This window comes from Balaenoptera physalus, assembly GCF_965194825.1.
Source record: "Balaenoptera physalus genome assembly, chromosome: 5".
Taxonomy (NCBI): Eukaryota; Metazoa; Chordata; class Mammalia; order Artiodactyla; family Balaenopteridae; genus Balaenoptera; species Balaenoptera physalus.
In genome coordinates, this window is record NC_138884.1 from 97,933,945 (window position 1) to 97,960,739 (window position 26,795).

At 37.5% G+C, this 26,795-nt stretch overlaps 1 protein-coding gene and 1 pseudogene across 6 annotated transcripts in view; both read right to left on the minus strand.

Annotated features, from left to right (window-relative positions):
* RBPJ (recombination signal binding protein for immunoglobulin kappa J region) overlaps positions 1-26,795 on the minus strand; it is a 120,036-nt gene that overhangs the window by 63,506 nt on the left and 29,735 nt on the right. The window contains exon 1 of one of the 5 annotated variants that reach the window (XM_082464567.1): positions 13,504-13,643. The exons of the other annotated variants lie outside the window; for them this stretch is intronic. Coding sequence (XP_082320693.1) covers positions 13,504-13,520 — 17 coding nt within the window. The 5' untranslated portion in view covers positions 13,521-13,643. Of the gene's footprint in view, positions 1-13,503; positions 13,644-26,795 lie in introns of those variants that run through there. 5 annotated transcript variants of the gene reach the window in all.
* Positions 13,610-26,795, minus strand: part of LOC309662124 (H/ACA ribonucleoprotein complex subunit 1 pseudogene) — a 34,265-nt pseudogene continuing 21,079 nt past the window's right edge. The window contains exon 2 of the transcript XR_014268397.1: positions 13,610-13,686. The product of XR_014268397.1 is annotated as an H/ACA ribonucleoprotein complex subunit 1 pseudogene (transcript). The remainder of the gene's footprint in view (positions 13,687-26,795) is intronic.

The following is a 26,795-nucleotide window of genomic DNA, read 5'->3' on the forward strand; positions in this document are numbered from 1 at the left end:
CCTGTAGGCAGAAAACTATAAGATACTGTTGAAAGAAATTAAAGATGATACCAACAGTTGGAGAGATATACCATGTTCTTCGATTGGAAGAATCAATATTGTGAAAATGACTATACTACCAAAAGCAATCTACAGATTCAATGCAATCCCTATCAAATTACCAATGGCATTTTTTACAGGACTAGAACAAAAAATCTTAAACTTTGTATGGAGACACAAAAGACCCCAAATAGCCAAAGCAGTCTTGAGGGAAAAAAACGGAGCTGGAGGAATCAGACTCCCTGACATCAGACTATACTACAAAGCTACAGTAATCAAGACAGTATGGTACTGCCACAAAAACAGAAATATAGATCAATGGAACAGGATAGAAAGCCCAGAGATAAACCCACGCACCTATGGTCAACTAATCTATGACAAAGGAGGCAAGGATATACAATGGAGAAAAGACAGTCTCTTTAATAAGTGGTGCTGGGAAAACTGGACAGCTACATGTAAAAGAATGAAATTAGAACACTCCCTAACACCGTACACGAAAATAAACTCAAAATGGATTAGAGACCTAAATGTAAGACCAGACACTATAAAACTCTTAGAGGAAAACATAGGAAGAACACTCTTTGACATAAGTAACAGCAAGATCTTCTTTGATCCACCTCCTAGAGTAATGGAAATACAAACAAAAATAAACAAATGGGACCTAATGAAACTTAAAAGCTTTTGCACAGCAAAGGAAACTACAAACAAGATGAAAAGACAACCCTCAGAATGGGAGAAAATATTTGCAAACGAATCAACAGACAAAGGGTTAATCTCCAAAATATATAAACAGCTCATGCAGCTCAATATTAAAAAAACAAACAACCCAATCAAAAAATGGGCAGAAAACCTAAACAGACATTTCTCCAAAGAGGACATACAGATGGCCAAGAAGCACATGAAAAGCTGCTCAACATCACTAATTATTAGAGAAATACAAATCAAAACTACAATGAGGTATCACCTCACACCAGTTAGAATGGGCATCATCAGAAAATCTACAAACAACAAATGCTGGAGAGGGTGTGGAGAAAAGGGAACCCTCTTGCACTGTTGGTGGAAATGTAAATTGATATAGCCACTATGGAGAACAGTATGGAAGTTCCTTAAAAAACTAAAAATAGAATTACCATATGACCCAGCAATCCCACTACTGGGCATATACCCAGAGAAAACCATAATTCAAAAAGACACATGCAAAAAAAAAACAAACAAAAAAAAACCAAAAGACACATGCACCCCAATGTTCACTGCAGCACTATTTACAATAGCCAGGTCATGGAAGCAACCTAAATGCCCATCGACAGATGAATGGATAAAGAAGATGTGGTACATATATACAATGGAATATTACTCAGCCATAAAAAGGAACGAAACTGGGTCATTTGTAGAGACCTGGATGAATCTAGAGACTGTCATACAGAGTGAAGTAAGTCGGGAAAAGAAAAACAAATATCGTATATTAACGCATATATGTGGAAGCTAGAAAAATGGTACAGATGAACCAGTTTGCAGGGCAGAAATAGAAACACAGATGTAAAGAACAAACGTATGGACACCAAGGGGGGAAAGCAGTGGGGGGTCGAGGGGGTGGTGTGATGAACTGGGGGATTGGGATTGACATGTATACACTGATGTGTATAAAATGGATGACTGATAAGAACCTACTGTATAAAAAAATAAAATAAAATTCAAACAAAAATGTAACTAGAGTATAATGTCCATGATTTTCCATATACTCTGCAGTAAGATAGAATTTAATTACAGTTCAATTCTGGATACTAACATATGAAGAGGTATGAATATAAAAATTATGAAAAGATTGTAAAATGTACTAACTGACCCTAAAAGTTTCTATGCTATAGTATAGACCTGTTTTGCTTCAGTGAGGGGTCAACAAAAAACCTGAAACGAAACCTTCTTTCATTACGCTCCCAATACTTCTGCTACTGACTACATTTTATAAGTGTAAAGGATAATTTTTTCTTTGATTACCAGAAAGTGAAAAAATCTTTTCTAAAGCTACAAATGCATAAAATTCAGGAAATCTAAAGACATCTGCTGTGGGAGCCATACCTTAGCTATTGCATAAACAGACACACATGTTCACACATATCTGTATGTCAAATTTTTGATGATTACCCTTTCATATTCCCTGCACAGACAGTATGTTATATTGTTCATGTGATAGTGTCTACACTACTAATCATAATTTCACAAAGTACATTTTTTTCTGAGTTGAAAAGGACCAAGAATACATAGACATCTTCAATTTTCTAAAAATTATAAAGACGGTACCAGCCCAACCTCTATCAAACCATCTTTTGGCCAATTTCTTAAACAGCCAAACCTCTAGGATACAGTTTGGTATTCTAAAGTATTTGAATTCTGCAGTGCATCTGCCTTTTATTTCCCTTTTAAATAACACAGACCAGAACATTTATGGATGTGTAGCCAAAATAAGGTCTAATTCATAAAGGAAAGGCTACGATTCAGGTTTACAAGGAGTTAAACCTTTTCAAAGAAGCCTGTCCCTAAGGGAAAAAAATAAAAGATGGCAATTATCATTTTAAAACATGCAAAATAGGACAGTGAAGGGAGACTATTCAATAAACAAAAATAATAAAATGGTCAAAATTCGTATATTCAGAATAGGGAAGAAAAGATTTCCAGAACGTTTTTTATAACACCACTGCATGAATAAGGAAATGCCTTTCTGCTTGAGTGTTTATACCCAAAACAATACATTTCTTTTGAACCGTAACTTAACTTTCTGTTATCACGTCATGTTATAACAATCAAACCTACATTTGTGGTAAAGCCAAAAACCACTCTGAAGAAGTGGTCTTAACCACAATTCAAAGCTTAAAGAATGGCTTTTCTGCCAAACCTTATCTGAGCCATTAACCTGTCGTGCTTTCATACACTGCTAGGACCAAAAAGACAGGCCCAGCAGCTAGCATCTGCTCACGCAAGCCTCACAAGGAGGCCATGGGGCTCTGCAAGGGGAATACACAACACGGGCACGGAGGTTGATGGTACAAAATCTGACAGCATACTGCTTTGCCTTGGGTGGTACAACAGGCAGCCTAATACTTCAACAACCATCTGAGGAGCCTTGGCTCGGCACAGGCAAAAGAAAGATTCTGAATTGAGACTCACCATAAAGTGACTGAAAGTATAGACCATGAGTAAATTATAGGAGTAAAACACTAGAACAGGAGGCAAAAGCCTTGGGATTTGATAGCAGCAGTGAGGAAAACAAGTCTATACTCTTAGCAGGTGTAGACTTAACTGTCACAGTTTGGGACATTCATGGTATATATTTACTTGGTTATTTTGCTGTGCTATGAATTCAAATTATGCAAAATGCAAAGCTGTTGTGTTACAAATTTACTAGTTAACTGGCTAGTCAACTGCCCTAACATGCGTTGTCTAACTAGAAAATAGGAGGGCACAGTTTTTCTTTAAAGATGAGCTGCTCCATTGCAGCAGCTAATTCTTAACATTCCTTTCTTACCAACTTCTACACATGCATGTTCCCTAAAGACATGGTGGTCTCTCTTCTCTACAGTACTAGTATTATTGACCTCTTCCCCTCATTCTTGCCTTCCATCACAAGCAATTCATTGACAAGTGCTATCAGCTGCATTCCCAAATTATCTTCTATATCGCACTCCCTGATTCCATAAGGTTAGATGAAGCTCTTATTACAACTTTTATATCCATAGGATCCTAAACGGGCCTCATGCAGTAAAACAGACAAGCACATAAAAACAAACAGAATATATCTGCTTATATATGCTCTCATTTAACTCGCATTAACAATTCTGATAGGCATTATTTCAAACTTAGAAGGGAAAACTGAAGCTCAAAAAGTCACAAGGTAGGACTTTCCCCTGTTTCTGGTTACACACTGATCATACTAAGGTTGAAGATTACATATAAATATATAAGGAAGCCATAGTCTAGTCTTTAAACCAGTTTTCTTTGCCTTCGCAAAATAATTGTTTTTTCCCCAATTCACTTATAAATTAATTTCTATTTGCTTTTTTCCATTAAACAAACCACGTATCATATGAAAATTTATTTAAATGTTTCAGAAAAATCACTTCTTAACCTGTAAACTATTTCTCAGCAAACCAAAACTGCTGATTCTCAAGGATGAAACGCTGTAGTAATCCAACTAGAGAATAAAGAACGATGCCACATTTAAATAAACCAGGAAAATCTGACTGTGTTAACAGCTCTAGGAATTAGTCAAATCTAGAGCCTTTAAAGAATTGTAAGTATCCCAGTAATGAAGACAATGCCAGCCTGTTTCCATAATAAACTGAAGATGCACAGGGGATTTTTTAGGCCGTAACTTTTATGCTGGACAAATTTTTTTTTTTAATGGCAGAAGTGTACATTAGAGAAATATGCCCAACGCTATAAGCATGTACTGTTCATAATTAAAGTTGACTCAACTGCATAAAATATTAAGTTTTCAAATGCAATTCTGTACACAATGTGTGCTCACTAAATGAATGAACCATAACAATAGCAAGTCATCTGTTAAAAAAAGGATAACAAAACAAAGAACTGTCAAGAAATCGTAGCTCTTAAACTATAATATTATTTAGACCAACTATTTTGAATTAACAAATGATTATGAACAAACTGATCTGAAATGTCTAAAAAGTTATTTTCTACAGTGGAGGAGAAAATTATAAATGGTCCACCAAACGAGTTCATACTAACTTCACAAATTTTATAATGAGGAGAAAAAGGAATTAACTATTTTACCAAGTCCAAAGAGCTAAAATGATGATTAATTTCCTCACCCTAATGAAACTGTCTACTTTTCCCATAGAGAATGCCCTGCAAAGATACCATGCTATAGGTAATTACAGTTACTCGCTCTACAACAGCAATGTAGTTTAATGTGGCATGCTGACACTTCAAAAAAGTGATAATCCATGTTGTTGACAGATTCTATTAGGAAGTGGTATCAAGATCTAAATGGGGCTACAAACAATACAGCTGAAAAGAGGTCCTTAGAAGTTTATGTTTTTTCATGTAATTTTGTTGAGTCTAAAACTAATTGCTAGGAAAACTTGCATACACCAGGTGTAAGTCTTCAGCAATTTCACGCAGGCAATTTTTTACTACAATAACAATAAGCAAGTACTAATATAAGATCCATTATGTGTAAGACAATAATAATGATGCCATTAACAAATTAACTTCCTGGGCTTTTAAAATGGTAGTAGCTCTTAGGTATGAAGGATAGTTTAAGACTGAAGTTAAATCCTTAATTCTAAGAATAAATTTGAACTCTGGAATGAAAATCAAAGTCAAAGGGGGGTCATTCTAATTGCTGACTGTTTTCCTGGATATCCATCAATGCCTTGGTTTGTTTCCAGTATTCCTCTCAAGAAATTAATCCTACTTGTCTGGCCATTATACTCAACGACTGTTTATTCTGAAAGAGGAATATTATTTTGTCCTGAGTCGGCCCTCTTCACTTTTGGACAACTTCCTAGGACCTACATTCTATGCTGTTTTCATAGCATCCTCATTTCTCACTTGGCTTGCCAGGTTCTCGGACTCAAAAGCACATTCACTGGACTTGAGGACACAGGGAGGGGGAAGGGTAAGCTCAGATGAAGTGAGAGAGTAGCATGGACATATATACATTACCAAATGTAAAATAAACAGCTAGTGGGAAGCAGCCGCATAGCACAGGGAGATTAGCTCGGTGCTCTGTGTCCACCTAGAGGGGTGGGATAAGGAGTGTGGGAGGGAGACGCAAAAGGGAGGAGATATGGGGATATATGTATATGTACAGCTGATTCATTTCGTTATACAGCAGAAACTAACACATCATTGTAAAGCAATTGTACTCCAATAAAGATGTTTAAAAAAAAAGCACATTCACATATTACTCTAAACAGTAAGAATGTAGAGCTAATGTTCTTATTCATTTAGGTTGCATGTAAATGAGGGAGAGAGAGGGCTGAGAGGTAGGAAAGAAGAAAGAAGAGAGAACACTGCAGTGTAAGAGAGCAGTAAAAAAGATGGAAGAGGAAAAAAAGATTGCTTGAGGAAGTGTCAGAGGCCACCAAGTTGAAGAGACAAAGAGAGCAATGGAGTGTCTAGTGGCCATAAAAGGGCAATGGTCCACCTCCTAACAAACCAAATCTGGTCAATACCAAATATGGAAATGTTTTCGTTCAAATACAAAGCTTTTCTTCTGTGGGATATGAGCACAGATCACAAACGTCTTTCCCTATAAAAAAAATCTCACACTTGGATATCTACCACTGTGAGAAAAATATGTTGAATTATTGTGTAAACTATTTCCAAGTTTTACTCCCCCAAAGTTCAGGACTTTCTAACAAAGAAAACACTCCAGCCCTTTCATAGTTATTCTAGAGTTTCTTCAGTCTCCACGTCTGTAAAATAGGAAAGTTAATTGTAACAACTTGGAGAGCTGTGTGAAGATCGAGTTAATACCTGTAAAACACTTGAAAAGGGGCATTTTGTAAGTGCAATACCCACTAAATGTTAGCTATTATGCACTCAGGTTTTCTCAGCCTTTAGACTTACAAACCCCAACTCACAAAAGAGCTAACTGACAACAAAACTGTACAATTAAGGTAAGACTAGGGACTTCCCTGGTGGCACAGTGGTTAAGAGTCCACCTGCCAATGCAGGGGACACGGGTTCGATCCCTGGTCCAGAAAGATCCCACATGCCACGGAGCAACTAAGACCGTGCACCACAACTACGGAGCCTGTGCTCTAGAGCTCACGAGCCACAACTACTGAAGCCCACGCGCCTAGAGCCCGTGCTCCGCAACAAAAGAAGCCCCCGTCACCACAGCTAGAGAAAGCCCGCGCAGCAAAGAAGACCCAACGCAGCCAAAAATATATAAATAAAATTTTTAAAAATAAAATAATAAATAAATAAAACTTTTTAAAAAGTTAAGACTACCTCCTTACATATCCACTCATTCTATTTGTAAATTAAGAGGTTAGTTAATAAAAGAATGGCATGTTCTGCCATGACAGGACAGATGCATGTCTTAAAAATCTAGGAACTTCCCTGGTGGCACAGTGGTTAAGAATCCGCCTGCCAATGCAGGGGACACGGGTTCGAACCCTGGTCCGGGAAGATCCCACATGCTGTGGAGCAACTAAGCCCGTGCACCACAACTACTGAGCCTGCGCTCTAGAGCCCGTGAGCCACAACTGCTGGGCCCGCGTGCCACAACTACTGAGCCCGCGCACCTAGAGCCTATGCTCTGCAACAAGATAAGCCACCGCGATGAGAAGCCCACGCACCACAACGAAGAGTAGCCCCCACTCGCCGCAACTGGAGAAATATTTACTGAGTACCTGCTATGACTAGTCACTGTCCTGGGGCTGGGGATACAGGAGTCAACAAAATAAAAATCTGTATAATGTAGAGGGGTGGGGGTTGGGGAGGGGTAGGATTGGAAACTGGCTCCCTGCAGAGGAAGCTACAGCTTTTATTTCAAAAGTGAATGCTTTCAGTGGATTCTACCTGTTCCAAGTCACACCTGTTTTATATATTTATGTTACCTGCCTCTGCCCTATCCCTGCCCCTAGGCTAGAATTTCTCACAGAGTACTTTTTCCACAGGAATTTCAACAATAAAGGAATTCTAATAAAGTTAAATTTCATGCACACAATTAATCTAGCTGCTATCACCAGCATTTGTATGTACATTATTAATCACCTTCACCCACCCATTGCTGTGATAAAACACAAAAGCACTCAATCAAAGTAAATGCTTTGAAAGTGTTTTCTGTCCCATCTCCCCACCCCAGGAAGCCCCAGGATTCCTTATAACAAATAATTAAGGGGCAGGGGGAAGGAGGCAGTTGCCCTTCCTGACCACTGTCTGCTAAACTAGCACATTTTCAGTCATTATCTTTCAAGATTGTATGTTGATCTGATAATTGTTAAAGCAACACCCAAAAACTTGTGGAGGTCTGTTAAAGATGCATGATTTTAATTGCCGTTCCCTCTTCATCAGCTATCAGAGCCTCACAGAACTCACTCATTCTGAGGTGTAGGAACCTGGCTACAGAAGATATGGTCTCCATAATGAAAGCTGTACTTCTCATTGAAGTGACAAGTTTGGCATTTCAAAGAAAGAATGCATGCACATTTTCCTGCTCAACTACCTACACTCCTCATAAGTCCCTAACAATTCAATAGTACAAGATCAACTGACTTCACTGTATTTTTCAAAAGAAAGAGATTCCCTGATTTTCATGACAATTACTGACACAGCATATACCACTTTTCAATTAGGTTCATACTGGAGATGGGTTCTAAAGCACTCTTTTAATAGATATCCCAGATCCTATAAAAATGCAAAACAGTATTATTTTTCAAAGTAATGAAATACAAATTAGTTTGAGAAAGTGCCTAATTCTAACAATACTACCATATACGTAAAAGATTTTTTAAACTTTGTTATCTTCAGAATCTAAAACATCTTTTAAAATACTCTCAAATAATCTAATCTTCATTCTTAGAGGGTGTTTTTGACTTGTTTTCAGTAACCAAAAGTATACTGGAGCCATATCTAATAGCTGACCCAGTAATTTATAACATGCTCTTTCTTCTAATTGTAGACGTGCGGTTGGGGTGCTGCCTCCGGTCAGTACTCTCAGTTCTTAGTCAACTAAACTAGAAGGTAGTTTAGTTTCTTCCTAAACTACACTTCAGGAACTTCCCTGGTGGTCCAGTGGCTAAGACTCCGTGCTCCCAGTGCAGGGGGCCCAGGTTCAATCCCTGGTCAGGGAACTAGATCCCATGTGCCACAACTAAAGATCCCGCATGCTGCGACTAACAAAAGATCCCACTAGCAACAACTAAGATCCCGCCTACCACAACTAAGACCCGGCACAGCCAAATAAATCAATAAATATTTTTTAAAATAAAAAAATAAACTACGCTTTAGGAGGAAAAATCTTTGAAAGAAAAAGATGACAAGCTGCTCTAGTGTGTTATGATAACCAAAGTAAAAGGAACACAGTTGTGCACAAATGCCACAAGATGACAACACGAAACCTTGCACTCAACAGGATAAGCAGCATGAGGCAGAAAGTGATGACGCTGGAAGTAAATATAACTGAAATAATGATGAAAAGCTAAGCAGTGCTACTGATAAGAGGAGAAAAGGTTGGACAGTCTGGGAGAAGACCAGGTTGGGGTGGAGGAGGGGGGCACTTGGGGAAACAGTAATAGAAAAAAGGGATTCAACTCTACCATTCTCTGAATCCACAGGCTCTTGCTCCCTGCCCGCATCACTAGCAACAGTATGTCTTTACGCACTGACGCAAAGACAAGCCACCATCATGAAGGCAGTTAACCCACGGGGCGGGAGGGAGGTGGGATTTCTTTACCTACCTTCTGTAATTCCAAAAGATAATTTCTAGGTTTAATACATCATACCCAATTCAGAGCAGGAACTATATATGTTTTTGACTCAATTTCCAAGAACTTGCAGAGAAACATGAATTGTACTTATTATCTTTTGGCCTCTTATTTTGGCAAAGATTTTACCCATTGTTCAACTCCCAAGTGTAGAAAACTAATGTACAAATTCCATTGTTGTGAAACAATTTACCAGAAATCTTCATTCTCGTATTGTTTTCTAGGAAGGAGGAAACTGTATTTCAAACACAATCTTAAACATGAATATGCTGATACTGTCCTACTCTGAAGCTTTATTTTTTTAAAAATATTCACCAGAAACTCTGTGATCATCTTCAATATATCTGCAAAGCAAATCTCTGCTGTTATAAGGACACTGGAATAGGCAGAGGCACTAATCCAAGAAAAATAAAATTTTAAATATTATCAAAATCCTCACAAAAACAGAAGTTCTAACATTCGGCTACCCTAAATATTTGTGACATATCTAATTTAAGGTTAATTTTTTTTTTTGCAACATTAAACTTTTATATTTACCTTCTGAAGTAAAGAAGCACCTGGTATATGAAAAAGTCCTAAGATATAAGGAATGGGAAAATGAAGCGGGTAGACTTTAGTATGTATCATCAGTTTTTTTGTACTTTTTTAATTGCATGGGTCATTTTCATCAATGCAAAGAAAGTAAATTCCTTCACAACTAGGAAATATTATAAATTTCTTACCTATGAGCCTTTAAATATTTACGAGGGCAAGCAAGAAAGCACACACACACACACGCCCCAAATAACACAACAAAAAACAAAAACAAGGTTTCATAGCTAACTGTTTCCTACTGTCAGAGAGAAAACTACTGAGCTAACAATCCTGTTTTAGGTATCTGAAGTCTTCTCTGGCTGAGGTCAGTTTGGCAATATAGATTTACAAGGCTGAGTGCCATACAGTTTCCCAGTTGATCATTACCAGAACTTAGGTCTGCAATGCAGTACACATACATACCCTCAAAACAAGAGTTTTACAGAACTATATCATATGATCCATTCATGACATTTCCTATTCTGTTCTTTTCTGCTTCATATAATTTGCAGGGTGGGGGGGGAGTAGGGTAGGGCAGAAACTTATTAAACTGACTCCAGAATGGGCTACCACTGGCAGTTTGAAAACCACTGATCTATGAGTTGATTAACACATTAACAGAATGCATGCCAAGGGGCAGTTTACTAGATTACTCTACTTGATAAAATATCCTTAGTTAATGTCACTCAACAGCTGCTGATATTATGTTCCCCTTTTCTCCCTGCTCCTTAGATATTCTCCTGAAATAAACTTCACTTCAAATGCAAAGCATGGTAGGGAGATCCTTGAAGATGATATAGAGAGTTTGTCATACCATTAGAAGCCACAGACAGGAACCTATCCTGGTCACTTTTTCTCAGCAAGGAAAAACAATATACACCTAATACCACATCTCAGGGACATCTGTGACTATGGGAGGCATACACTTAGTGGAACCGAAACGATCCAAGCAACATACACATAAATGTGCATGTATCTTGTTTATTTCAGCTTTTTTAAAAAAATGAAACAAGTTTTTTTTAAAAATGCTCTTTCCTACATTCACTGCACTGATTTTATTTTCTATTACAATACATGTCTTAATGCTGATCGTAACCCCCACTAAATCGAGTTCTTAACCAACTAAATCGTGTTCTTGACCCACTAAATCGTGTTCTTGACCCACTAATGAATGGGTTGAAACCTGCTATTTGAAAAACACAGCTTTAGAGGACACACAAATCGACCTAGCAGGATAAGAGGACCAGAGATAAATTACCAGTCTCTAGTGGCCACCTTCTTTCACTGATGAGAAAAAGCTCAAAGAATTGAAAACATTAGAGTGATTGTTTATTTAACTCTAGGAAGATCATAGAAGAAAGTATAAGATTCAGGAAAAGAAATAATGTAATAGCATCTCACCCCACAAAAAAGAGGTTCCTGATCTGGCATTTAGTAATCATCATCGGGCTTCCCTGGTGGCACGGTGGTTGGGAATCCACCTGCCAATGCAAGGGACATGGGTTCGAGCCCTGGTCCGGGAAGATCCCACATGCTGCGGAGCAACTAAGCCTGTGCGCCACAACTACTGAGCCTGTGCTCTAGAGCCCGCGAGCCACAACTACTGAAGCCCACGCGCCTAGAGCCCGTGCTCTGCAACGAGAAGCCACCTCAATGAGAAGCCCGCACACCACAATGAAGTGTCGCTCGCCGCAACTAGAGAAAGCCCGCGGGCAGCAACAAAGACCTAACGCAGCCAAAAATAAATAAAATAAAATAAATTTAAAATAAAAAATAAAAAATAAATCATCATCATCACTGTTAATCTAACACTGGCTTCTTGCATGCTCAATCCTACACTAAATGTGTATGGAATTTATTTACATATATGTGTGTGTGTATATACATACATATACACACACATATATAATGCAATATATAATTACGGTATTATATTTTTAATACACAAGTTTATTTTTTTTCCAGATCATTCTTTCAACCTGTCAAAACAAAAAAAGTAGTGCCAAATTTGAAACACAGATCAGTTGGCCACAGAATCGAAGCTCTTAACCACTAAGTTATAAACTCTTCCAAAGAGAAAGGAGTTCCCAAATCTGGCTGTGCATCAAGAATCCTCTGTGGCATTAAAACAAAACAAACAGATGCCCAAGTACTACCCTAAAAAGAGATTTTTTTTTTTAAGTTGAAGTGGCAAATATTATGGAGAAATATATTTTGTAAATAATGTATCAAATACCAATGCATCTCCAAGCAAAGAAAAGATCTTTTTGGAGAGTAGACACTGTTATATTGGACATAAAATACCTGGTTGACCTTGGTTAATAGGCAGCTGACTTCACCTCGAAACTTGATTCACTGTCATTATAGACCAGAATTTAATAAAAAGCAGTTTTGTCTTAGGTTTAATAACTAAATTCCATTAATAATTTAACTGCTGACACATCAAAAGGATCTTAACATAAGGTAGACTAAATGATAAAAATTACAGGCCGCACCAACGTATTTCTATTACATTTATATATCCATGATTTAAACATCTATCTTCCCAACATATTTTCCTTCATTACCTAAAAGATAAAGAATTTTGAACCCGATGTAACATTATGAACTCAACATTCTAGTGGTTGATTCACTTCCACTACCCCAAGAAAACATTCAGTAGCAAGCAAACAGTACAAAATTAGGAGGTTTCCAAGGTTTCCAATCATTAAGAAATGGTTTTGACTACATCACTCAAATAAAATGTTATGAACATAAAAACCTTAAAGATTTTTGATGGTTAAGTGGGTAATATGAAGCCTAGAATTACCACTACTAGCAACCACAAGTAACAGTGGGACTACATACCGCAAACACATGAAAGATTAACTGTATACATATGGTGAAGAGACAACAATCACAGTATTAGTAAAGAATCACTCATTTTCCTCTCAGTAAAAATTCTTTGTAAAAGACAAAAACAAGCACAAACTATAAATGGTCCAAGTAAAAATTATTTCGTTTGGTCAAATTAATACTCCAACTGAAGAACTGTATCCAATTATTTCCTGTTCAGGCTACCATGAAATGACAGCACTACAGAGAAACTAGTCTATGATGTAAACCAGAAAGATAATTACAGACTAACATATGAATAATCCCTAAACTATTTCGTGAAAGAAACTATAGCCCATTACTATTAAAATCTAGCAAAAATATCTACCCTAGTGCCTCCTATAACCATATCTCAAAAAGGGGGGGAAAAAAAATCACTCAACAAGCTTGTGATACATGTTTTTTTTACAACACAAAATACTTTTGCCATAAATCCATAACCACATCTGCAATCTAAATATTAAAATATCTTAAAATATGCAATAATTAAATATAGAACCATGAGTGTTCACTCTACGCATGACCTTGGGGCCACTGGAAGATTTCTAAAGCATACCTTTTAATCCACGCCATGGTACTTCAAGAACATGTTAAGGTAAGCCACAGGCTGGAACACTTCGATGCACCTCAAAACACCTCAGCCAGTGTATCTGTATCATTCTCCTTTCCTTTTGAGATCATAATGGTTCCGAAGAACTATAATGCTTCCATTTGAATGATAGTTTCATAATTTCAATGACTTAAAAACAAAAACAAAAAATAAGGACTTAAGTGTTGGTATGTTAAGCCACTAGTGAGTGCACTGTGTTAACTGCTGCCACAGCTAAGAAAAACAAAGCAGCTACTGCTACTACCACTAACACTGTCATTTTTAATATGACCCTCATATGAATGAGGAGGAGTACATGCTTAGTGGTCAGAGTGACAGCCCTTGCTTTATAGAGATCTATCCAAAGCCCACAGATCTCTTTACCCCAACTGATTCTTCAGTTTTCTTCTCAAGGAATGAAAACAACCTAAAAGACAGGTCTGAATACTTGGTAGGTGCCAGGTTCACCTCTGACCAACTATTCTATTCTTTGTTGAATGAGAGCTGGAAACCACCCACACACCTGCATAAAAGGGAACTCATTAATAGACACAACAGGGCTTCCTTCAAACAATGCCCCTTCTGGTGTTAATATTACTGAATCATTTTAATTCCATGGAAGTCATTAAACTGTAAAAAGTTACAGTTTCTAAAGCTTACTTCTATGAAGAGCATGCAGATAAATGAACAGAGCCATGGCTAACTATCAGGTTTTAGTGCTTCTCTCTGATTGCCTTGACAGGTTACCTGATTCCTCCTTCCTCCTCACCCCACTCCACCTTTCTTACATAAAAACATTAAAAACACTTCATTATTTAAATGATACAGTAAGAAGTCTATGTATCACATTTTAAGTCTAAGAATTCACTCTACTTCTGCTTCAAGTTTGGCACTCTATAGTCACAAGAACGAACGAATACTCAACCTACACAAAGGAAGTAAAACTGATAAATTATCAGTAATACACATACATTTATATCATAAAGCAGTTAACATTACTTTAGGATGACTTGATAGGAAACTTTTAATAAAAGCAAGCAATAAAAGGGGCTTCCAAGGAAAGAAAGTAGCTGGGAGAGGTTTGTTATACTTTGGGTTTGTGGGACAGCTCGTGCAAAGGTTAATAGACAAGGAATGGAAGACGACAAAGTTTCCCAGCTAGAGCTAAAAAGTACATGCTAAAGAGAAAGAGAAATTATTCCCTGTTTGAAAGGGTAGATTCAACTGATGAAAACTTTTTAGGTCCACTATCAGAAAAATTACATATTCCTGAGATTTAGATTTATTGCAGGTTGTAGGGAATACAGATTACAAAATGTAGGTCACTCTTCAGAAAGCTGGTAATGGTGGCATAATTGAATACAAGAAAGAATTCTACCAGGGTAGGTGGGAAAATACTAAGGAAGAACAGAAACAAGGGCCCTGGTCCAATGAAATCACTGTAGCCACAACCATCTTTAAAACTGATCATTTTACTGCTTTAGTGCAACCCCCGACCCTTCCCCCTCCAGCTTAAAACCTTTCAAAGGCTCTATATATGCTACAACCTCCTGGAAGGAAACCCACATTGTTTCCTACACTCTGTTCCTCCAAATAAACTCTGGACTATCAGGTTAATGTTCCTGAAGTACAGTTCCTCCCTTGCACATAAAGAATGATGTTAATCACTGGGAAACAAGGCAAGATATAAATACATTAGATAATAAAGGAAAGAATAAAAGCCTAGGTCTGTAACACTTACTCATTATCTCATTTAATTTTTCATAACGCCATTTTACAGAGGAGAAAACTGACACTCTGTGGTCAAGTGACTGACCAAAGAAAACACGCAATATGAGAAAAGAACTAGGACTTCAATCTAGACCCTCTAGCTGGAATTTCAACACTTGTTCTATGGAACATTTTTGTAAAATATTGCTGGAGGAAGGAGGTGGTACTGGGGCTACCATTTGTTAACAATATGCCAAGAATCATGCTAGGGACTTAATGGTATTTTATTTTATCCTGATTTACCACTCATAAGACTGACTAGTTGCCTCCTTTTACAGGTGAGGAGATTGAGGCTCATGGACATTTAAGCATTAATCTGTTCAACATAATGCATCTGAGACTGAAAGAGGTTGGTCAGATATTCCCTCTCATACGTCCAACTCTAAAATTCACACTCATGTTGCTATGCCAATCTATCTCTCAGAAGCAATCAGAAGAAATCAAGTCCAAACTTAAGTTTTATTTTTCAACCTGGCTGATCTAGCAATAATCTAATTTTATAAATGCTGTTTACTCAAAATGTAGTCAGTATATATAAACAGATTTTTTAGCTATGGTTTAACAAGAGACTATATGCACATTCAATAAAGCCACTAAGAAGGTTTAGAATCATATTTAATAACTCAAATCAAAAAGTTCATTTGATTCCTACAAATGAGATCCAGTTTTTTCATGACGTTATGCACTTGAAGATCTTTTAAAGTTGACTTCTAAATCATGGTAGTTACCAATATAAATTTTAGTTGACAAAACAAAAATAAGCATAAAAGTTACTTTCCTTAAGAGGGTGCACTACCATGTTTCCCCATGGACTGCTACCAGTCTTAGCCTCATAGGAAGCAAACCATTTATTAGGTGAGGGAGGTGAGGCCATTCAGTCAGATTATCAGTAATTAAAAAAAAGAGAGAGAGAGAGAGAGAGTAGATGGTCAGCTCTCTACAATGCTTCAAACCATGATTAAACTAAGAGTAACAAAAAGCACTGGAAAAATTCCCCAAATTAAGGACAGGAAACTCCTAAGTAACTTCAAATTTGAATAGAAACCAGCACTCACGTTGCATTCCAAAACTGGCTGCAGAAGTGATCAACAGAACTACTACACCAGTGTTTCCGGTAACAAGTTAGATGACCCAAAGAAACCATTTTTTAAATTGCTGAAACAAAATTTTGCAGAATTACCATATTTAAGGGTTCAAAACTGTTACAGGAAGAAATTAAATAGTTATTTAACAAATCTTCATCAGGGACTTCCCTGGTGGCGCAGTGGTTAAGAATCCGCCTGACAACGCAGGGGACATGGGGTTTGATCCCTGGTCTGGGAAGATCCCACATGCTGCGGAGCAACTAAGCCCGTGCACCACACTACTGAGCCTGAGTGCCAGAGCCCGCGAGCCACAACTACTGAGCCCACGCGCCACAACTACTGAAGCCCCGTGCCTACAGCCCGTGCTCCGCCACAAGAGAAGCCACCGCAAAGAGAAGCCGAAGTGCCGAAACGAAGAGTAGCCCCTGCTCGCTGCAACTAGAGAAAGCCCATGCACAGCAACAAAGACCCAATGCAGCCAAAAATAAAACCCAGAAATTCTAATGCCCAACTATATACCTATTTTTTAATAAATTTATTTATTTTTTATTTACTTATTTTTGGCTGCGTTGGGTTTTCATTGCTGCGCACGGGCTTTCTCTAGTTGCAGCGAGCAGGGGCTACTCTTCGTTGTGGTTTGCAGGCTTCTCATTGCGGTGGCTTCTCTTATTGTGCAGCCTGGGCTCTAGGCGCACGGGCTTCAGTAGTAGTTGTGGTCCTGGGCTCTGTAGTTGTGGCTCGCGGGCTTTTGAGCGCAGGCTCAGCAGTTGTGGCGCAGGGGCTTAGTTGCTCCGCAGCATGCTGGATCTTCCCGGACCAGGTCTGGAACCCGTGTCCCCTGCATTGGCAGGCGGAGTCTTAACCACTGTACCACCAGGGCAGTCCCCCAACTACATACCTTTAATTGCAAAATTAATGTGTATTAAAACCCTATGCAATTGTCTACAAAACATTTCACTTCTTTTGGAAGAGACAGAAATAAATTTTCATGACAGTTGTTACGGCCTCCTTCACTACGCTGTGTCCAAAGAGGGTAGCTTTTGTCTTTCATCTCTGTAAAACTATTATCTAACCACCAAAGCCTGGAACACAATTGGCACTAATGACAAGCATGTGAAAATGTTATAAACCCCATTTGGGACACACAATCAACAGCTAAATACAGAACGTTCGTGATGGAGTGCTTGTCTCATGTGCTCTAAAATATATTAGGCACACAAATATTCCAGTGATTTGAAGAAATTATTTAGAAATGGCTTATACATGCTGCAACAATATCAAGGACAACAGAGACTTTGAAAGAAGATGATTTAACGTGGACACCATTTTTTGACTACTGAATTTTGTTTGCTTTGTTTTTGACTACTGAATTTATAATACACAATGATTATGAAGGTATAAGATCAGCACTACTGCTAAAACATAAGCTTCAGGAATGTAATTAGAAACAAATGTCAGTAACTTCAAACTTCTATGCTTTTATAAACAGCCTCACATAGTAAGCTGAAATGACAATAATGAATGCATTCCGAGGTTCACTGCAATACTACCAAGCAAGGACTGGGAATTTCCAACAACACAGGAATAATTAAATCATGGCACATCCATATGATGGCAATAAGTCAGTAATGTTGAAATTTATAACATGGTAATATTCTAATTATAAACATGGTTAGTTAACTATATATAGTGTTGGGACTTCCCTGGTGGTCCAATGGTTAAGACTCCGCACTCCCAATGCAAGGGGCCCAGGTCCGACCCCAGATCAGGGAACTAGATCCCGCATGCCGCAACTAAAAGATCTCACACGTGGCAATGAAGATCCCACGTGCCGAGACTAAAACCTGGCACAGCCAGATAGATTAGATAGATAGATAGATAGATAGATAGATAGATAGATAGATAAACAGGTAAATAAATGGTGTTTTCTCACATTACACGTTGTGTGTGTGTGTATATATAAAGTATAGAAAATTATAAATATATTTATAAATATAAATATGTTAAGTTCCATGAGATCAAGAACCATTTCAAATGTATTGCCAGCATTTATCACAGTGACTTCACACAGCCAGCAATAAAGCTTGGTGGTTAGAAGAGTGGACTCTGAGTGGACTCTGAATGGGCTTGGGTTTGAATCCCAGATCCATAACTCAACAATATATAACTCTGAGCAAGTTAATTAATCACTAGGTAACTTAGTTTCTCCTTTTGAAAAATTGGGATAAAAATTTCATGTAATAGGAGAAAAAGTGATCTAATATATGTAAATCGCTTAGAACAGTATCCGGCACATAGTGATGACTCAATGAATGGGGGTGGGGGGTGGGGTAGGGAGGAGAAATAGTAGATTCTCAAATACCCAAGTAAATGAATAGACATTATTTTTAAAACATACACAGAAATGTTAGTAGGTATATGCAAACATTAAACAGGGTTTTTCAAACTTTGCTAACTGCAACTAAAAGTAGGTTTTTACCGTAACAGCCACACACACATTCAGGTAGATAAAATCTATTCTATTTTATATCATGAATTTACTTAAAATGCTGGTTGTAACCCAATAAATGGATTTCACAATTAGTGAATCACTTTCTAAATGATGGACTCACAAATAATTTCTCCTTTATTTTTATCCTGCAACTTTACTTTTCTCAACAAGGAGCAAGAAAAATTCACTATTATATCAAGAATCTAAGGTCAGAAAATACTTCAGGTTGGGGAAAGGTGCGGGGGAGGGATAAATTAGGAGTTCAGGATTAACATATACACACTACTATATATACAATAGATAACCAACAAAGACCTACTGTATAGAACAAGGAACTCTGCTCAATGTTATGTGGCAGCCTGGATGGGAGGGGAGTCTGGGAGGGAATGGATACGTGTATATGTATGGCTGAGTCATTTTGCTGTGCACCTGAAACTATCACAACATTATTAATTGGCTATATTCCAATATAAAATAAAAGTAAAATAAATAAATAAGTAAAAATAAAATGAAAATAAAAGAATCTAAGGTCAGAAAATACTCCAGACTGGGGAAAGGTGGAGGGGAGGGATACATCAGAAGTTTGGGATTAACATATACACACTACTATGTATACAGTAGATAACCAACAAGGACCTGCTGTATAGCACGGGGAACTCTACTCAATACTCTGTAATAATCTAAATGGGAAAAGAATCTGAAAAAGAATAGATACATGTATATGTATAACTGACCCACTTTGCTGTACACCTGAAACTAACACAACATTGTAAATCAACTATATTCCCGTATAAAATAAAAATTTAAAAAAAACTCCAGAAAAATCTTTAATCTGTTATATATTTTTAATTTTGTTTTATAGTCTTCCAAATTTTATTATTCACTTTTTTTTTAATTAATTTATTTTATTTATTTATTTTTGGCTGCGTTGGGTCCTCGCTGCTGCATGCGGGCTTTCTCTAGTTATGGTGAGCAGGAGCTACTCTTCATTGCGGTGCATGGGCTTCTCATTGTGGTGGCTTCTCTTGTTGCCAAGCACGGGCTCTAGGCACGCGGGCTCAGTAGTTGTGGCTCATGGGCTCTAGAGCACAGGCTCAGTAGTTGGGGCGCACAGGCTTAGTTGCTCCACGGCATGTGGGATCTTCCCGGACCAGGGCTCGAACCCGTGTCCCCTGCACTGGCAGGCGGATTCCTAACCACTGCGCCACCAGGGAAGCCCTTGTTTACTCTTAAACCGCCAGAAATCTCAATAGAAAACTTTAAAAGATCATCAAAAGGTGATACAGATATTTGCCCGCTTTTAAAATACACCTAGGTAGACTTACTCTTGAAGTTCTGATAAAGGGAGAACGCAATATTAAGAGGTATGAAAGAAAAAAGGTTGCTGGGTTTGGTTTAATTGGACAACTGCAACAGGATCCTTCCTGATCCAGCTTCTGGTCTCCCCCTAGCCATACAAATAAAACATATGTTCTGGCCACACTGGAAGTTTGTACATTTCTCAGAGGACACGATGGTGTTTCAGATCTCTGGACCTTCGCCCCACCCTCCCACATCCACAAACTGCAGGAGCAGCGGGTAAAACAGAATTTAACGTCACATGATATTGTTTAAAAGGAGAATATAAGAATAAAGGAGGGAAAAAATGAAATAGGTGAGACTAGGAATGAAAAACAAATTTTTTTAATGTTTTTGGTGCCTGCAATAGATGACATTCTACATGCTGAGCTAAGTTAGTGTTTTTCCATAAATTCTCACAGGCTTATTATATGTAAGATATTTTTAAGAAGAAAAATACTAAATACTGAATTGATGAAGCAACGTATTTTTAATTAGATACCATAATTTAGGGAATGTGTTCTACAGACACTTTAATTTTAAATGAATTTTGTCAATGAAGTACTTGCAAACAGTCTTGTTAAATAATGACAGAAAATTAACCATTGCTATTATCTAAAGCATGAAAATCACATATTCTAGGTATTTCAATTCTAAACTTGTTTTTGCCAGTGCTAATAAAGGTTTCAAATCTGGTAAGGGCTTCCCTGGTGGCGCAGTGGTTAAGAATCCACCTGTCAATGCAGGCAGGGGACACGGGTTCGAGCCCTGGCCCAGGAAGATCCCACATGCCGCGGAGCAACTAAGCCCGTGCACCACAACTACTGAGCCTGCGCTCTAGAGCCCATGAACCACAACTACTGAAGCCCGCGCGCCTAGAGCCTGTGTTCTGCAACAAGAGAACCCACCGCAATGAGAAGCCCGCGCACCGCAACAAAGAGTAGCCCCCGCTCTCAGCAACTAGAGAAAATCCGCGTGCAAGCGAAGACCCAATGCAGCCAAAAATTAAATAAATGAATTAATTAATTAATTTTAAAAAATCTGGTATGAGTAACTTTCAAAGAATCTTTCTGAGACTCATAAACTATTCTGATTGCACCGTAATAGTAAAGCTGTAACTCCTTTTCCAACTAAACACTGGGGGCAAGGGGAAGTCAAGCACCTAAGAGACTAAACTGAAGATCAATGAGACCCACTAACTAAAAGACGCTTGACATCTAACAATTCTGGAAGATGGAATATTCAGCTAATTTTATTTTTGAGGAACTCCCAACTGGGGAAGCTCTTTTCTCAAAATGTATATCCTAAAGTTTTCAGTAACAGCGTTAAAGAAACTCTCAAAGTGCCTGATGCTGCTGCTGCTCTTAAAGTGGCAAACATCCAGGGTGTCAACTGGCATATGCCTGAATTTTTTGCTAGAATTCTAGATGACACAGTATGGACAGGTATAATTTAAATATAAATACACACATGCATACACACACACATATACACACAAACACACACAACGATCCTTTTTCAAATAGATTAGTGTTAGCAACTTGACCAAAGCTAGGAGGGTGGGGAACGTGGAAAGGGCGATGGAAGAACTACACTGTTCAAAAGTGCCGAGTAAAGGATGTTAAGAAGGGAAAAGTAGTAATACAGTAAATCAGCTCATAAAAACTATTATACATTTATTCAAAACAAGCAAATCAACAGAAGCTTCTTTCCTTTCTAGGATTTGAGAGGAAACTAAGGAAGAAATGCTAAAGAGTCTGAATCAAATTTACCTCTACTTTCTTTTTTATGTATATATTTATAGAAATGGTTATGAGTGAATTCAGTTTCTCCATATCATTTTCTTTCTCCTTTGGTTTCACTGCTTAGGTCTCTTTTTGTTTAAAATAAAACGTTAATTTTGGTGGCTTGAAAAATTGTGTGGTCATGAGTATAAAGAATGTGCTGATCAAGTTCTGGGCTTGGGAGTCAGGCGTCATAGGTTAGAAACGCACTGGATATGTAACTTCTGACCAGTCACAACTTCTCTGTAGATAATAAGAGAATAATAAATGACAATATTAATGCTTAAATACTGCTTAAATGTGAAAGTACCTAGAACACTGCCCACCAGGCATAAATAATTACTGACTTTGAAGGCACAATCTGATAATCAGTTACTGCAAATGTCACAATTCTAAAGCCAAAATAAAACATTTTCCTAAAACTTTTTTAATTTAATGTTCAAGAAATACTTATGTTTAAGTTTTAAATTTTTCACACTTATGTTTATTTCAATTATGTGGATGATCCAATCTGTAGCTCTTAATTCATGCCTTCAAGCATTCTCCTTTCTCTTGACAAATTCACTAGTTCAACAAATATTTGAACATCTACAATGTGTCAGCCCTTTTTTAAGTACTAAGGATACCTCACTGTACAGATAAGACCAAAACCCTTGGAGCACAGTTTACAGTGTAAATATAATGTCAGATAGTGGTAAATGCTACGGAGAGAAACAGAGAAGGAAAGGATAAGGAAGACAGGAGGTGAGGTGCGATTTTAAATAAGCCCTCAGTGAGGTAATATTCGAGCAAAGATCTGAAGGAGGTGATGAAAGGAGGAAGATGTCATGCAAAGGGAACAAACAACAGGTCCAAGAGCCCTAATGCAGGAGTGTTTCAGCGAGGAACAGAGACTACAGGAGAGGCGTATCAGGAGACGAGAGGTTATGTGAGTTTGTGTGAGTACGGGTGGCGGTGTGCATGTTCAAGGGACACCACAGATCACAAAGGTCTTGAGCTTTTTACTCCAAATTTTGAGTCAAGGAAAATCAAGATCTAAGAAGAGGAAGATCAGCATGAATTTGGCTGCTGAGCAGAGAAAGAGAAAAGGCATTAAGGGAAAAAGCAGTAGAGACCAGTTAAGAGGCTATGGTGACTATGTAGGTTAGATGACAAAGCCTCACACAGGGTGGAAGCAGTGGGAAGTGTCACAGGTGATGAAACTATGGGCATATTTTAAAGTCAAAACTAACAACATCTGATGACACTCTGGATCGTGGAGTTGAAGAAAAAAGAGGAAGAGAGCAATGGTGACTCCAAGGTTTCTAGCCTAAGCAACCCAAAGGATAAAGTTACTTAATGAGATGGGGAAAATTTAAGGAGAAGATCTGGGGCGGGGAAGGTTCATTTCTTTAATTTTGTATCTATATGAGATCGTGGTTGTTCACCAAACTTATTGTGATGTATGTAAGCTATCATTATGCTATACACCATAAACATACAATGCTGTATGTCAATTATATCTCAATAAAACTGGAAGAAAAAATACATTAGGAAAAAAAGAGGGGGTTTCAGTAGCTCAGTTTGGATATAATAAATTGGATATGCTCAGATATTCTAACAGAATTTATTACAGTTTATCAGAACTTTCTGCAAAGAGTAGGGAGATATGACAAATCAAGTTAGTCTATTTAGTTCTTGCTTGTAGTTGGAATTTTTAAAAAATGAGGTAAATGTACTATTTACTAAACAAATGTTCTAATAATCTTAGCATTTTAGTTGTGCATCCTCTGCCATCTATATCTGTCAGTGTTAAATAAACGATAATGTGGTAAAAATATTTAAGAAAATCTCTAATTACAGAGACTAATTTAAGGGAGACAGTCCATATTCAAACACTGTACAGGTAAAATAATAAAGGCAATCTCAGATAAGAACAGGAACCTATTACCTGATGCTCTCTAGTCACCAAAATGCTTCTCAGTCTCAATCCCATAGATTAGAAACAATAAATTTAACAGACAACACATATGAAGTGCTTTCCACATGCTAAGCATCTCATTTAAATTACCAACTACCTTCTATTAGCTTACCTATTACAAAGAGGCTGAAAGAAATTAATAAAGCTAAAGAACCATCCTATAACTTTAGCCCTACTAGAAAGAACTAGTTTAAAAGTCTCTAAGGACTTCTTTTGATCTGTTGCTTTAATTTTCCATCACCATTCTTCATCTAGATTTTGTGTTCTCTTCAGGCTTTTCAATTTTCCAATGCCAAATGATAGGAAAGGAACATGAAGGAAAATGATATATTAAAGAGTTCCAAAACATAACACATGTTCCTGAGATGGAACTGTGTTGAAATGTATTAACAGAAGTCACAATTTCAGGCTGTGGGCCTAGAATTACAACTCTGCTTAATAGAAATGAACTGCAGAGAACTTGGAAAGTGAATATGTGTTTTCTAGGGAGTAATGAATAAAAAGAGAAAGGAACCTCTCTGATACACTTATTCTCACCTCACTGCTCTTAACTTCAATTAGAAAATTACTGCCACAAAGTATCAAGATTTTAGAGACACTTTCAAAATTAACAGGTAACACTTACTTGACAACTCATCCCTATTTTAGGATAACCTCATCACTTAACTTTTTTCATCAGATGCAGGGGCTGTTTTATTTCACCTATCTAATAGTTCAAGTTCTTCAAGCAGTTCTTCAGTCAACCAGACTAGAACATGTATTACAACACCATCTCTGTTTTGGGCACTTCAAAGTGTACATAATTTTGTACATTTTACTGAATCCTCACAATAATCCAATGATTATATTAAAAACCTCAAGTCTTCTAAGTCCAGTTAACTTTATACTATACCTCCATTGTGGTGTCTACCACTAGTAGGTTAAGCATTTTAGGTCATTTTTCCAAAAGCCATAATATATTTGAGTTGTACAAAGTATTTATATGATCTTCTGTAATCATCCTTGTGGCAGCAAACACTATTTTCGAACAGTGGGTCTCTGCAAGACTGTAGTGGTTTGCACAGTTTTATCAAACTCAATTTTATTATATGCAATCTCCAATAACAAACAAAAAACCCAAGATTCCCACCAAAAAAACAAAAACACAAAAACAAACAAAAAACTCAAACAAATGCAACCCAAATGTCCACCAGGAGATGGACAGATTTTTAAAATGTGGTACATGCATACAATGGAATACTATTCTACCTTAAAAAGGTAGGAAATTCTGACATGCTACAACATGGATGAACCTTGAAGACATTATGCTAAGTGAAATTAGCCAGTCACAAAAGGACAATACTGTATGACTCCACTCATGAGGTACCTAGAACAGTCAAATTCATAGAGATAGAAAGTAGAATGGCGGTTACCAAGGGCTCAGGGTAAGGGGGAATAGAGTTATTGTTTAATGAGTTCAGAGTTTCAGGTTAGGAAGGTGGAAAAAGTTCTGGAGATGGATGGTGGTGATAGTTGTACAACAACATGAATGCACCTAATACCACTGAACAGTGCAGTTAAAAACGGTTAAAATAATAAATCTTACGTTACATATATTTTGCTACAATAAAAAAACTGAACACACATCATGGAAATACATCAACAGCAGATAGTGAATTATCTTCTTCCTTATATTTTAATAAAGTTTCCCTTATTTTACCCCAAACCTATTTCTCATTCTAGTTTTGTTTTTGTAAATGGTGCCGCCTACCCACTCAGATAGCCACCACATTCAGTTTCTCTGTTCTCATCCTAAGCCACCAATCTTACAAACTGGTTTTAACTCTATACCACTGCTTGAATCTGATTCTTTAATTTTTAATGTCACGAACTTCATTACAGCATTTTATTACTATAACAGTCTCATAGCCAATTTCCCATCTCAAAAACCTAGCCTTCACAGTTACTGCTTTTGAAATAAAGCTCATGTGTAAAACCTTTCCAAAGGCTCCCATTGTCCATTCAAGTTTAAAGTTCTGAGCAACACAGTACAAATACTTCGCTATTTGATCCAACCTACCTTTCTAGACTTGTCCACAAGCCCCTCTTGCTTCCTATACTCTACACGTCAGATTCTTTACTCCCTTTTGTCTCACCATATTTACTAGGCTGTCCTGCCTCCATGCTTTTTCTGACACTTCTCCATCTGTACAGAAATCCCTTCTTCTCAATTCCTATTGAAATCCAGTCATCAACTCTCACACACTGCTATACATACGGGTGTGAGTTAATATAAGGTTCTGGAGCTGGCAGTATCTATCAAAACTACAAATGTACATATCCCTGCAACCAGCAATTCCACTTCTAAGTGTATGTCCTACAAAAATACTCACAGATATGTGGCTACTACACAGAGTTGTTCCTAAAAGAGAAACACAGGTAGTTGCATGCCAAATGCAAACTGGCTAATAAATTCTGTTGCATCTATATTATGGATATGGAATACTACACAGATTTTTTTAAAGAAAATTATTTTTTTTTGTGGGGGCAGGGGGGGTGACCGCGCCACCCAACTTGCATCATCTTAGTTCCCCGACCAGGGGTGGAACCCAGGCCCATGGCAGGGAAAGCATCAAGTCCTAACCACTGGACCACCAGGGAATTCCCAAGAAAAATAATTCTAAATGTATGCTAAGAACTCAAGAATGATTCACTTTTTAAAGTAAACATAATATATAATATACAAATACAATAATATGAGCCCATCTGCCCTCTAGAAAACCCAAAGTATGTGGAAAATTGTCTGGAAGAATATATCTCAAAATTTTAAAACTGGTTACCTCTGGGGAAAG